The sequence below is a fragment of the Clytia hemisphaerica genome, unplaced genomic scaffold (genome assembly GCF_902728285.1).
Source record: "Clytia hemisphaerica strain Z4C2 unplaced genomic scaffold, Clytia hemisphaerica genome assembly, whole genome shotgun sequence".
Lineage (NCBI taxonomy): Eukaryota > Metazoa > Cnidaria > Hydrozoa > Leptothecata > Clytiidae > Clytia > Clytia hemisphaerica.
Window position 1 is genome coordinate 335,966 of NW_027103771.1, and position 13,850 is coordinate 349,815.

Sequence of the window (13,850 nt, forward strand, 5' to 3'; positions counted from 1 at the left end):
TTATAATTGACTTTAAATGATTTTAATAGGAATACCAGATTCTCAGGGATGCTGAGAATAATCTTTGCAATAACATCATTTTTCAAAACACTGTGCACCATCAAGGTCAGCTTTAAATTCTCAAGCTGTTATAGCAATACTAAGTCATAGTGTTAGCTCTTTTTACATTCCTGATGTGATAATGTATACATTAATTTATCCATGATCCTCTGTTTTTCTAAATATCTACTTGATCCTTTTTTCTTTGTTTCCGCAGGTATGGATATTCCTTATTCCGATACCACTCAAAAATTAAAATAAAAGACTTGAATTTGCAGGGCCTACTCCACCGGGGGCCATGGGGCGATCTCCCCTTCACCTTTTATGCAAAGTAGAAATCCATAGTTGCACCTAAGACTATTCACCCCCCCCCCCACTTTCAAATTCAAGGCGTGGGCCCTGTTGGCAGTATGATAATCCATCAAAAGGCTTCTACAACTCAACAACCAATAACCCGAATGATTTGCAGTCACTGCAGAAAGAAATTCCCCTATTTTTGCGAAGTAAATCCTCTCGTTTTAGATGCTTAGTACTACCGTCGTTTCGCATATGATTCCATTCCCGTTCTAAGATCCCACTTTTTCTAGCTGTAAAAGACGAGGGCTCCGGGTTGTTGATAGTTGAAAAATGCTCATTCCGGCTCCCCGGGGAAAATAGCGAAAAATTTCCGGAAATAAAAGTCGGATCGTAGTGCGGGAAGCGAAACGTTATGTAAAATGACGATATAAGACTAACTCTTCTATGACGCTAGAACTATTTCTGTGAAGCTATAACATTTATATGGCCTTCTAGTTTTGTGGAAATGAAATTCCAGAATCAACGGATTCATTACCACGCTTGTCTATCTACTCGCAAAAATCCCTGTCAAAAAATTAGACTAGGAGCGTTTGGCGAGGCCGCCATTTTGAGAGGAAATGTTAAAAATCTAAATAACAATCAAACTACTCGGCGTTGAAAGATATAATCAAAAATGAGAAAAAAATATCAATAACAGATTTGCAATACCTTATTCTCAAATAAAAACATTGCTTCATATTGTTTTTAACTTCCAAAAACAACTAAAATCTGGCGGAGTGTTTTACAGCCTGCCTAAGCAAAAGTATATTACCATATACTACCGGGCCACTTAATCGCGCCATTCAGTCTATCAAAAAGCTTTACTTTATTTTAAATACATGAAATGAAGTGGATGATCACCTATGTTTGTAAAACAGTGTTTGTCAAAGTAAACTTTCTTCACCTTCACTGCCTTCAGACCGCCTCCTTTAATCTGTCATTGTCAGCTCTCTGCAAAAACATCTTCTATTACGTCATAAAGAAGCATGTTTTGATAGCGTTTGATGAGGTTTGATGTGGCTTGCAAAGTGAGGGAGGAAATGTGTTTAGATCTTTCAACCACATACTAGCAAACGGTTTTTTAGAAGGTATACTACATTTGTCAATTTTTTTTCTCACTTGATCGAAACAGACACCGGAAAAATAATTGCCAATAAAATATGGGTAAGGCATGGGTTGCATCTTTTCCATTTGGATGCCTCCATTTTGATTTGGACCCTCTAAAGCCTAACTTCTAATGCAGAGAAATTTCAACCATAATTTTTTAGCTTCAATTTATTTCCTCAGTGCTATCCGTTTATCCTTATTGGAGACCAGGAGACGTTTATGAATGAAATTGTTTTTGAAAGCATTTCCTAAACACAAAAGACAACCTGTATACGTACTGTAAGTTTCAGTAATAGTTTTGCGAGGCCATGGGTATGTCCGAGCCAAAAATCGACCCTTAAAGAGAGGAATATTCGGCGTTTTTGGGACCCTTAGAGAGACTTTTATCAATTTTTTTTGTCGACTCTCATTCGTGTTTTGAAAAACACGACCCTTTGAGAGAGAAATTTTGATTTTCGTGAATTTTGGTCCCTTACAAAGACTCAATTTACTTTTTACTGGTTTTTGTACCCCTTTGAGAGACTTCCAAGGGTGTGAAAAAGGGATCCTTACGGCTCGCACTTATCCGGCACCCATTTTGTCTAAGGTGGATATGATAAGGTCTAATCGATCATTCCCATCTTCAGCAACAAATTCAATGTTAGTTTTGTAGTAGATGTTGAAATAAGAATCGATATCAAAGAAATCTGTAAGTCGATAATGTGTTCTTGATATTTAGTGTTACTTTACATAGATTCACATACTAAGCTCTTAATCTGTCCAACGGTACGTCTCTAACATCCCAAGTATTCAATTCACTTTAGAAGTAGTACTTATAGGTTCCAAATAAACGCCCCCGCTTGTTAATTTTTAAGAATATTTTCAACTGTCAAAGAGGAGGCCCCTTATTTTGCTCTAAATAGCCTGATTTTAGCCTATAATCAAAAGTACAATTTCCAACCCTTTGGCAATTAGATCCTCCCGTTTATTAAAATCTCGAAAACTTTCCACCACCTCCCCCCCCCCGTTTATTGGAACCTAAGAGTAACTATTCATTTCCTACTCACCGTTCCAATGCATTGTCATTCTCGAGCCTATCGAGCCCACACCTCGCGCACTGTAGCCCAACGCTCTACTTTTGCACTTCAGTCTACATTCTCATAGAAAGCTCTGTTAGATAGAAAATGTGAATGAAACGAAAAACATAAAGTTTCCAGCACTGAAATCTTTTTTCGTGACTTTGTTTCAAGAAGACTTCTTTCGACTCACGTCACAAGGTTTAATAAAGTTATGAAATTTTACGTGTTCCAAAACTTAATATTGATGATTAGACCCCAAAAAAACCACACCGTATAAATCAAGCATTCAACTCTTCTAAAATTTGAAAAAAATGAAGAGATGAAAAGATGAGTGCTATTTACCTCAATCAAAAATCGCGGCCGATGTTCAGATGTTCTGCTTTTTAAATGTTCGTTTGGTCATCATAAAAAGACAACAGTGTCATCAATCTTTTATGGGGAATCGACTTAATCGGGTTAATTTCGGTCTGATCGGTTTAAGCCCGATTTTCAAGATGTATATGTCGGTGTTTTTTACACTTTTGGCGAAAACGTGACATTAAATTTTCTAAAAAACGGTTTTTCTTGAATAATATAAGTTTCAACAAAAATTTTGGGATGAAATTTTCCAAAAAGGTGGAGCACACGAGCTTAGAGCTTTGGTTTTGGTCCCAGGAGCGAAGAAGGATTGAATATTCCAAAATATTAGATTTTATGAACTTTGGAATTATGAGAGTTACGTGGCTCTTGGATTTATTCTGATGGTCTCAACATGTCACACGATCTCCATATTTTATGAAACAATGATGAAGAGCACTTTTGGATCCGAAATTCCATCCGGAAAACATCTCTGAACTTGAACAATTATAAAAGATACATTTCATCGTTAAAATGGGCTGATTACAATCTAAAATCAATCAAAAGTCAATTGCACTTTACGTTAAAACATTCTCAGATACCAAAAAGTGCGGTTTCACGAGCGTTTTAGGATTAAAAACTCCAATTTAAAGCGATTGAAGTGGTTCACCCAACTCCAGCCCCAACTTTTCGCAAAATGGAATTATTAATCCTTTGGGGCTCTATCTGAGCTTATTTTAAGGCATAGACGTAACGACATATCACGTATAACGTAAAAAATCAGTTTAGAGCCTTGTAGGATATTTCATTCCAGACTAATACGCTCATTTTGGATAAGGCAAAGTATGCTTCTTTCAATGAAGGATTCCATAATCCTTGGATGCTCTATTCTAGTGGAAAGTTTTATTTTCGTGGTCTTAGGGACCCAAACCTTCCAAATAGTTAAATTCGAACTACTTAATGTCAAATAAACATACTCCAATCCTCAGTTCAAAAAGACTCAAACTCAAAAAGAAATCAGGAATAAGTAATTCCAAACTGCTCCCAGCTGGAAGATTTTTTATTTAGGAATAGAAAGTACATAAATACTCCATCCTGCAAAATTTCAGTTCTAAAGCCACATTATATCAAAAGTTAATACTCTTGGAATCCATAATCCATTTTCATTATGGAACCGTTTAATCCTAACGTGCTCCTAACTTTCAAAGGTTATAAGTACTAGCTTAGTTTCTCTAGAAGGCTCGGGAAAAAAGGAATGGAATCTTCAATCCTTTGCCGATCCCCTGATATCCAATTAAGAAAAGGTGCACTTTGTATTTATTTTTAAAACGTGTTTTAAAAAACTTCACGTTTTCGCCAAAAGTGTAAAAAACACCGACATATATTAACTTTCTTTTTGAAGATAATCAATTTTAGTGAGAAATCAAACTGATGTTTTTAATCAATTTCACATTATTTTTCTTCAAAAACTCAAAGATTAATGAATGTTTTGACACACTTCAACTGATAACTTTTATCTAAATTGAAATTCCTCATTTTGATGTATGGGTTTTTCCTTAGTTAAAACAAAATATCATTCATATCCCACCAAATGGTTTTTAGAAAACAGTAATCGGCATTTGAATGAATATGTAGAACCGAGCCATAAGACCCCAACCACACCACACCATAGGAGAATATCTTCCCCAAACTATCATCATCATCATTGATAGAAGAATACCAAATTTCAATCCAACTTGAAATTGGCTCATTGGCTTTATCGATGGATAAAATTTTGAAGATCCATGTATTTATTCAAACCTTGAGAGATTAACGTTCTATTAAGGCATGCTTTCACTCAATAAGAAAGTATTACCCATTTCGCTTTTTTTTGAGGGGATTAAAGGAATGGTTCGGTAAAAAATTCATTATTTTATTATCTGTCCTATCGGATTCTCCTTCTAAAAAGATACATACTCTTAGGTGCCAAATAAACGGGGGGGGGTTGGGAAAATTTTTCAAGTCAAATAAACGGGGGGAACTAATTACCGGGGAGGTTGGAAAATAGACTTTTAAAAACCCTAAAAAGGGTCAAAATAGACTAAATTTAGGCTTTTTAGAGTAAAACAAGAAACTTTCCTTTTGGGACCTGGGAATTTTTTCAAAAATTAACAAGCGGGGGGGGCGTTTATTTGGCAGCTAAGAGTAGAGATTTAAACTTTTAAACTAATTGATAACATCCAAGGACATCCCCAACTCGACTTCGCCAACGCATTTCTCGCTATTATAAATTTTCCAACCATACACCCCCCCCTCAAGCCCATAGATATCGACTCTTATCAATTGAAAACCTTTCTTACTTCTCATAGCTCACAAACAATCAAGTGAAAAAAGCAACCAAATCAGACAGCTGTATATCGCTTCCTTGTAGGTAAGAAATCTGTTTGAGTTTATTTTCCTCAGTTGAATAATCACTCCTAATTCTTCCATTAAAGGAACAATTAAAATGATAAAGATATTTAGATCTTATCGTTTGACCTATTGACATGAGTCAATCACAAAATTCTTAGAACGTTAGTAGATTGAGGGAAGCTTCTAGCTTTATAAGAGCCCTTTTATACCGTGGGATAGCTATGTATTTGGCTATCACACTCCTGTGTCCCCGGTGGGGCCCTTAACCCACTGAAAAATTTGGCTAAAATTTTGTCCCCCGTGGGGAAAAAACACTACAATTTCAGCCCCACTGAGAAATTGACTTTGATTTAATCCAAATTCGAAATTCAATGTACACAAATGCGCTCCAAAACCAACCCCACTATAGAATTTACTGAAAAATTTGGCTAAAATTTTGTCCCCCGTGGGAAAAAGACGCTACAGTTTCAGCCCCACTGGGAAATTGACTTTGATTTAATCCAAATTCGAAATTCAATGTACACAAATGCGCTCCAAAACCAACCCCACTATAGAATTTTTTGATCTGTGCACAATAGAATTTCTATCCCCAGTGGAATTGCAATAGAAATTTATATCCTCACTGCGGGAAGAAGTTTCACCGGGGCTGTGCAACAGGGATGTGCTATTTAAAAATATTTCATCCCCTCATTCAAACTTTTTTTGCCACATTACAAGGGTAAAAGATTCTCTGTGGGTACAAAAATAACAACAACTTGTTAGGCCGTCAGTAACAAGGTTGTTGCTGGTTATTTACGCAAAAAAAAATAGGAGAGATCCCGGGAATGCATCAGGAATGTTTCCCGGGGACTGACAAAATTCAGCTAACCCTATGGTAACAATACGATACTGAAATGTTACCAAAATCTTAAATAGATACTCAGTTTTCAGTTCAAAAATAAAAATATTAAGAACATATGTAAGAAACATTCATAGAAAATTTCAACCATCTATTTTTGCAATTTTCCAAATTATTTAAAACATTTTCATCTACTGTAACCCTTCTTGATACTATGATCGTTTTCACACATATCTTCAACACAAAATATGAATGGATTCTAGCTCCCTAACGTTTGCTTTATGAAAATCGTTCAACAGACAAACATTAGATTTTAGATATATAAAAATGGATTTGTTTCTCTCAGTTTTTGAATAGCGGTCCCCTTTTTCCCATACCTCATTGCTATTTTTAAGCCCTATAAACCAAACCGGTTCACATAAGATTCAAGTATTTGCCTTTAAAATCTTAAAATTTGAATTCCAAGTTATGACATTGCGAGATCGGACAGCTTTTTGTTAGGACCTCGTCACTCCATGAAAATGACAAATACAGTCAACCCTCTTGTTAGGGGAAACTTCGTCGGAGAAAAGTAACGAAATTATGGCCAAGTGACGAATATTTTTCCCCGACGAAAATTTTCCCCGGCCTTAATGCGTTTACCAACTATCAGCAAGTGACGAATATTTTTCCCCGACGAATATTTTTCCCGACGAAGTTTTCCCCGACGAAGTTTTTCCCGATAAGGTGTTCTAAGGGATTGAACACCATACACCTATCAACCTTAAGCAGCGCGGTCGGTGGTGTTCAATATAATACAATAATGAGAGGTTAGTGAGGGCTGTACTGAGAAATATTGCCCGAGGTCAAGTAACGACCGATCTTGTGAGGTCGTTGCGTTGTGTTGCGTTGATTGAGGGCAATATTTGACAGTACTGCCCGGAAAACCCGGCCACTATTGTATTTAATTTTATAAAAAAAACAAGACAATCAATGAAATGTTTGGTTGCTGGAAATAAAATTTCAAAAACACCAGTGATGTTGAATCTAGACGATGCCATCGTCCGTTTAAAGGTCAGTAAACGTGGGAAAGAGCTAGGGCGTCAGGGCGGTTTACGGGAAAAGAGTGGCGGTAGAGTTTTGGAACACTGTAAACATCTCCGCCACTGCTTACTCCACCCGAATTTATCACGTCTCTCCTAAACTATTCCTTTTTTTAGTGATCTTGTGCAGACGATAGGATCGTCTATGTTGAATCATGTTGGCCAATGGTTATGATCTTCATGAAATTTTTACTAATATCGTTTACATTACATGTTTTATTGGAATTACTTTGATTGTACCATGCCCCCAGCGAGCCATATTATTGAAATATTATTGATAAAAAATGTCGCCCACCACAGTTGGGTGACAAAGAAAATCTTTCACTTTTTTCACCCTCAAAACACTTTAAAACGTTATCTAATTGGGGAGAATAAATGACCCCATGAAACTTATTGGACTTATTATATGATGCAGTCTGAGTATCATATCAGCGTTGGGTAAAATTTTATCGCAGATATATGGATTGTATGTAAATACATATTGATATACAGTTAAACGAAATTGATATCACGACAAAAAAGAAACAGAGAAAACGTCGGTCAGGTCACGCTATAAAACTCAAACTTTTTGAAATTTCGAGTCAATATCATATCCAATCAAACAAAATGGACGATCAAATTGAATACCATTTTTCTATAAAGAACAAACTATAAGAACATAAGGCTTGGATGGCCAGAATGTTAAGAACAAGTTAAGAACATTTTAAGGCTTTGCAGACTCTAGAACACCGAATTACATAGGAAAATGGACAAAAGTACTCTAAAAATGGCGAAAATAAGAACATGTTAAGAACATTTTTAGGCTTAAAACTCAAAAAGTTAACAACATCCCAAGGCTTAAAATTTGCTCTTGATGCTCTTATAAAAAAAACGTGTAGCAAATTTCTCCTATTGATTTGATTGCACTTTGCTATCATTAAAGATCCAGGCAAATGGAATGCTAAAAAACGGTAGATGTTTGTGACCTTCCATGTAGCAAGATTCATTCGATTACCGATAACTTTGTAGATTTTACTGATAACAGAAGATAGACAGTTTACCAATAGATTGGTTTATATCGATTAGAAATTTCTATCCATAATTGTTTTACCAATGAGAATTTATATACATCGGTAAAAAGTTTACCAGCAAAAGCTTATCGGTAGGTTGGCTAGCCTAGAACTATTCAGAAATACCGAAGGAATTTTTCCCGATTTCCGAAATTCCGAAGAAAAAAGGTCGATTTCCGAAATTCCGAAATACCGTGCACGCCCCCCCCCACTGTAAACACGTTTACACACTTTTACGAGACAACTTCACTTACAGTCCTCTAATGCTCCCCCTCACGTTGTTTTTGAGTTCTCGTCAGATTAACAGTTTGATCTAACACATACAGATCAATCTGTGAAAGTTTACGTTTGTGGGAAATCTTTGGACTATCTTTCTCAATATTAATTGAAATCCCGAAAAATTAGCGAGAATACCATACCTTTTTGTGAGTTTTGTGAGTCAACGTTGAAATTTCTCAGTTAATATGTAAGATCGTCTAATAAATGTTGGCTATTTTCTAATTTTGAGATACCTAGGTAGGAACAAAGGAAAAAGATCTTGAAAAATCTTAAAATCGTTATCTTATAAAACAATACGATTAAAATTTAATGAAAAGTTAAAGGTTGTTTATTATGGTGAGTTTTGTAACTTTGATTCAATTTTTATAAATTTTCAAAACGTAGAACATTTTAAGAACATTTTCAAATAATTATCTCTTCAAAAAAGGAAAACATTATTTTAGTAGTTTATTTCCCTGTGTATTAGTGCTCTCATCTTTGCAGCTCTTTTTTATTTTTTATTTGGACCAAACGGTTTGGTTCAGAAATTCAAAAAAGTATTCAGTCTGCTGTCTCATGTTTATTCCAGAATATAAAATTAATATGGTGGCATTTAGTGTAAGCTATGTCTAATATAAATATTAACTACTTGCAGGAAGGTTTATTGGATAACGCGCCAGACTTTTGGAATCGGAAATTTTTGGGTGAAGAATTGAAGCAAAAGGCCGAAAGTTTAGGAATTTATGGACCCTTTTTGGAAAATGTTTTACGAAAAAGCCATAAAGGGCGGCACGTAGCTATTCCCTTTTATTTGTCAGGTACTCTCCTAGGTTGCACCTTAGGAACTTATGTCAAGAAGTTGACAGAATTAGGTGACCAAGGTCAATTTCTGTTTCGAGACGTCATAAGAAACTTTTTTAAATTTATGGCTGATATTATTTCATTTTAGTTACGCTAGCAGGGCACGGTAATTATGTATTCGAGTTATGCAAAGTTCTAAAGGTGTCGTGAACTGAAGGAGGATGATAATGTTTGTAAATGAAAGATTGGAACTTTTTGAGGTTACGGCGATTTAAGTTACAAGAGAGTCAACTGAAATATCAAATAATGGTAAAAAAGACTAAGCTCTAGCTTAGACGGCCCACTTTTCGCCCTGCCTATTCTAATTGTGAATTAAAATTGGCATAAAGTGGACTGTCTAAAGTCAATGCATTGCCATCTGCAATGACTTCTTTCAATCTTTTCCAAGCAAAGGTTTTAACTGCCAACTTTGTGCCCACTTTCTGCCTACTCTAATAATTAGAATAGACAGGGTAGAAAGTCGGCAATCTAAACTAGAGCTAAGGTACTAAGTATAATCATACTAATGTTACAGTCGTATAATCAGCAACGTTCGATTTAAACGGTATCGAATTATAATCTACCGGAGGAAGTTTCTTTTCCGGAGAATTTGGAAAATATTGTTCTTTTCTTTTCTCAGATTCTTTGCGTATCGAATCTCTAAATTGTTTGGTACTTAAGATATCTGAGTTCGTTCCATCGTTTGACAAAGAGCTATTCGAATCGCTAGTGCCTATCGAACTTGTCGAATTTTGACTCGGTCTTGATTTTATTGTGTTTGGCACAATATCTGGTCGGTAAAATACAGAATCTCTATGATCGTTTGGTTTAGAGTTAAGCGAAACTCGTTTCGTATCTGATGTACAATTTACAGACTCTCGTTTACACTTAGTGTCTTGTATCGAGTTTACAGAGTTTCGTTTATTATCTGGTCTGTAATTTCTTTTTCCGTGATTCGAGTTCGGACAACTTTCTCCGTGACTTTCTCTCCTCTTAACATTGGTGGTGGTTTTGTGTTTTAATTTCTCATGAACATCATATAATTCGACAACAACTTCGACAAATTTTTTGGTATTCGGTTTATAAGATTTTGACTGATGGTTTTTAAGAGTGTCGGTGTTCTCATCAGCACTATTGTCATCTGACGAATAACTCTGATCTCTGGGCTTCGGATTATGATTAGAGTCCAGGCTCTCGGTAGATGCATTTGAACTAAAATCGAAATTCGGGTCAGTCTCTTGTCTTGAGTTGTTAGTGCTTTGAGATATAGTCTCTGCATCTTTATTCAGTTTATCATGTTCTGGTGAGTCTACAGCTATCTTTGGAACATTCGGATTCTCAATAATCGGGAAGCCCATCAAACCACCTTGGAATGTTGTATCGCGTCTTTTTGACATCAAACTATTCACAATATCAGCGAATGAATTATCCGTGTTCATATTTGCCGCCCTATTGCCGCCAATCTGTCCATTCTTTCGAGCTGCGTCGACTATACTACTCAAAGAACCTCGAGCTAAGAATGTATGTGGTTCATTTAACGGGTTATTCTTAATCTGCTCTGCTTTTAATCGCTCCAATGCGCTTTTCCATAGATTCTTACCATTCGAAGTCAACAAATCAGGTGTTTTCGTGATCGGTAGTATCATTGCAGCTTGGATAAGTTCGAACGGCTTTCCGTCTAGATTGTCTTGTTTTATTTCCTGTAATTCCTTGTAACTTTTGAAACAAAGGAATGCCACGAAACAAAACATGATGAAGACACACGATAGAGGTATTGAAATGTTCAAGATTAAATCCAGGTTATCTTCTGCTGGTGGAAGATTCTTATCTGTAGACAAAAAGAGGAAAAACGTTATTTAACGAGAGATGTTATATTTGCTTTGCGCTATGTTCAGTATTCAGAGCCATCTAATCACACTAGCGAGTTGAGAGACTCCAGTCCTTAGTTTAATACCGTAGCTATCGCTACTAATATCGAGGTTTTATTATTATACTTTATGCGACTAAGGTAAATTTTTAATGTTAGCATTTCAACGGATTTTTCTGAAAAGACCATTCGTCGAAATAAACGAGTGTGAATGAGTGAACGAGGTAAATCTTAGATGTACGCACGTTCAAGTTTACCTTTGATACACATTTGAACTGATATGGCAGCGTAGAATAACTAACCTTTTTTGCAGATGAAAGAGAATCGATTATAACAATTGATGTTCGTCCAGAACCCACTACTGATCAATTGTACGCAATCTCCATCACCAATCGAAGGCTTATTAAACATCCATCTCTCATAGCTCACTTGTTGACCATCTGCCCATTTAAAGATAGTACTCAGTCTATCCGAACGAACCAATCCCAGCCAGCTTTCACCGTAACTCAAGAACTGATTGGCTAATGCTTTTATGAATTGGTTTTCCTGTTCATCCAAAATGGTAGCTAAAGTAGCGGAGTGTTTCTGACAGATTTTGGAGGCGTCATTGTGGTATTGTTCTTGCTTGTAAGGAAGATAACAAGATTCCTTGAAACGATACCAATCGACATCACAACCTAGAATTTGGTAGAAGGCATGGTTGTACAACACTACTCCTTTTCTTTCGGGAAGATGACGGGTGACTCGCGGTTTGCAGGGGATGCTTACTCTAGGTACCGCACCTGATCTCAGACCTCGGCTTCTTCATCTTTTCATACTTTTTCCATTTTCTTTCGGTTTAGTTCTCTTTTCATTTTAAATATTGGGTTCCTATTCGCTAAATTTGTTTTAATTGTTTTAGTAATGTGTCTCTAGTGGAATTTGGTTTGTTTTGTATTTTGGCTTTAAGGATTTTGGGTTGTTAAAATTCATTGGTCATTTGATTGTTGTCATGTGATGTGGGAAAAGTTTGAGTGTTTTCTGAAATTTGATTAGCTTCTTCAGTTATAAAAATCTTCTGAAAAGGGTCGAGGCCTGAGCATCATGTTTGTATCGCTTTAAAGGGTACAGTTAAAAGGACCTGTATGTTGTAGAATAGCAAATTGAGTATAATGTATCCAATGTCTCTTAAATTGATTGAAATCAGTCTTTTGAAGTCAAATTACCAAATAGTGTTGGCTTTGAAGATGACAGGTATCCCCGCGAGTCTTTCCCAATGCCCCAAATCAAAAATCGACATTCTTTAACATTTTTAGGCCTTTATTAAGAAGATTTTCCCCAAGTTTAGTGATTTGGTTTCTGTAAATTTTACAGAGATTTATGAGATATGAAAATAGGTACCTTTACATACCGTTCGCGCCTAATTGGTACCCATCCATTTAGCATAAGTACCTTCCATTCTCAGCTAGAAGCCGTTTTAGATAAATTGAGGGATGTCCATTGTTAAACGTTATGGTAATTTTGGTTTAGAAAAAGCCAATTTACCCTACCACAGAGAAAGTGTCTACTTCGCATCTATTGTTTCATTTTCAAAACAAAGTTAAAACGCATGCTTATTTATAAGCTGTTTGTCGTTATTATACGCAAAACACAAAGAGAAATGAATACGTAGGGGTGGTATAATAACTTTCGGTCGGGGTTGTTGATGATGAAATTTGTTGATGAAATTTGCAATTTCTCCCCCTGCTCCTAATTCAATAACTTACCCTCAGTATTCCAAGGTGTATTTGTAGTCGACTGTGTTGTGATTGAAGCCATGACAATGTGTCTTTGTATTGACCAATCAAATGAAGAGAAATAGACGGACATATAAACGAAGTATCGGAACATTTAGGTGAATGATTTATTCAGCTCTCTAGAAAAAGAAGAAGTCAGTTTTAAATATGGTCATTACTTCGAGTAAACGACCCATTTTTTTAGGCACCCTTGACACAATGACCTTCTAAAACAGGGGAAATTAACTGTAGGTCCGTATTACAGTAGAGTCTCTTTAACTCGAACCTCTACAACTCGAATGTCTCCTTAACTCGAACAAGTTTTCTCGTCCCGTCATTTAACAATGCCTTATAAACTTTACTCTCTAAATCGAAATTTCGTTAAATGGAACAAATTTATTGTGTACTCCGTGCGGATTCGAGTTACTCGAGTGTTATAATTAAATTTCCGTTCAAATAAGAACTCGCAATATCTGAGGTATAGCAAGATGTCACAGGATCCTACCAGATCTTGTAGGGCCTTGACAAGGTTTTGAACAGGGTCCCCTCTCGTATATATATGGCTTATTGCTCTATTACTTTATTGAAGTTTCCATCAAAAATAGTTCGCTGAAAGTGTCAAGCTAATTAGCCTGGGTGAAATCGTACTTTCTACAGTAGACTCTCACTAATTCGAACTTCTATTATTCGAATCTTTCTATTATTAGAACTATTTTCCAGTCCCCGTTAAGGAGAAACCCTCTTGTAATACTTTCAATAATTTGAATCTCTTTGTAATTCAAACAAGACGACTTGAAGTAAACCCGCGAAAATCGTCCGTGGATACACGAGTGTGTAATTTATAAATTAAATTTAGTGAGTTCGTCCACCGTATCAAGTACTTTCATTTTCTAAT

The 13,850-nt window shown here is 36.0% G+C and overlaps 2 protein-coding genes across 2 annotated transcripts in view; one reads left to right on the forward strand and one right to left on the reverse strand.

The window, feature by feature from the left end:
• Positions 1–13,850, forward strand: part of LOC136806053 (uncharacterized) — a 43,713-nt gene that overhangs the window by 2,274 nt on the left and 27,589 nt on the right. The window lies entirely within an intron of this gene.
• LOC136806032 (uncharacterized) lies at positions 9,526–13,310 on the reverse strand. Its single transcript, XM_067062608.1, has 3 exons — positions 12,947–13,310; positions 11,504–11,878; positions 9,526–11,162 (listed from the first exon to the last, which is right to left on the reverse strand). The coding sequence occupies exons 1-3, from the start codon at positions 13,068–13,070 to the stop codon at positions 9,853–9,855; spliced, it is 1,809 nt and encodes a 602-aa protein (XP_066918709.1). The 5' UTR covers positions 13,071–13,310; the 3' UTR covers positions 9,526–9,852.

Bases quoted from the DNA above. Each gene is read 5' to 3' on its own strand.
- LOC136806032 (XM_067062608.1), bottom strand. From the start codon at position 13,070: ATGTTCCGATACTTCGTTTATATGTCCGTCTATTTCTCTTCATTTGAT. The intron at 11,879-12,946 runs GTAAGTTATTGA...ACCAAATTCTAG, and splicing joins TACACCTTGGAATACTGAGG to GTTGTGATGTCGATTGGTAT. The intron at 11,163-11,503 runs GTTAGTTATTCT...TTTTGTCTACAG, and splicing joins CTCTTTCATCTGCAAAAAAG to ATAAGAATCTTCCACCAGCA.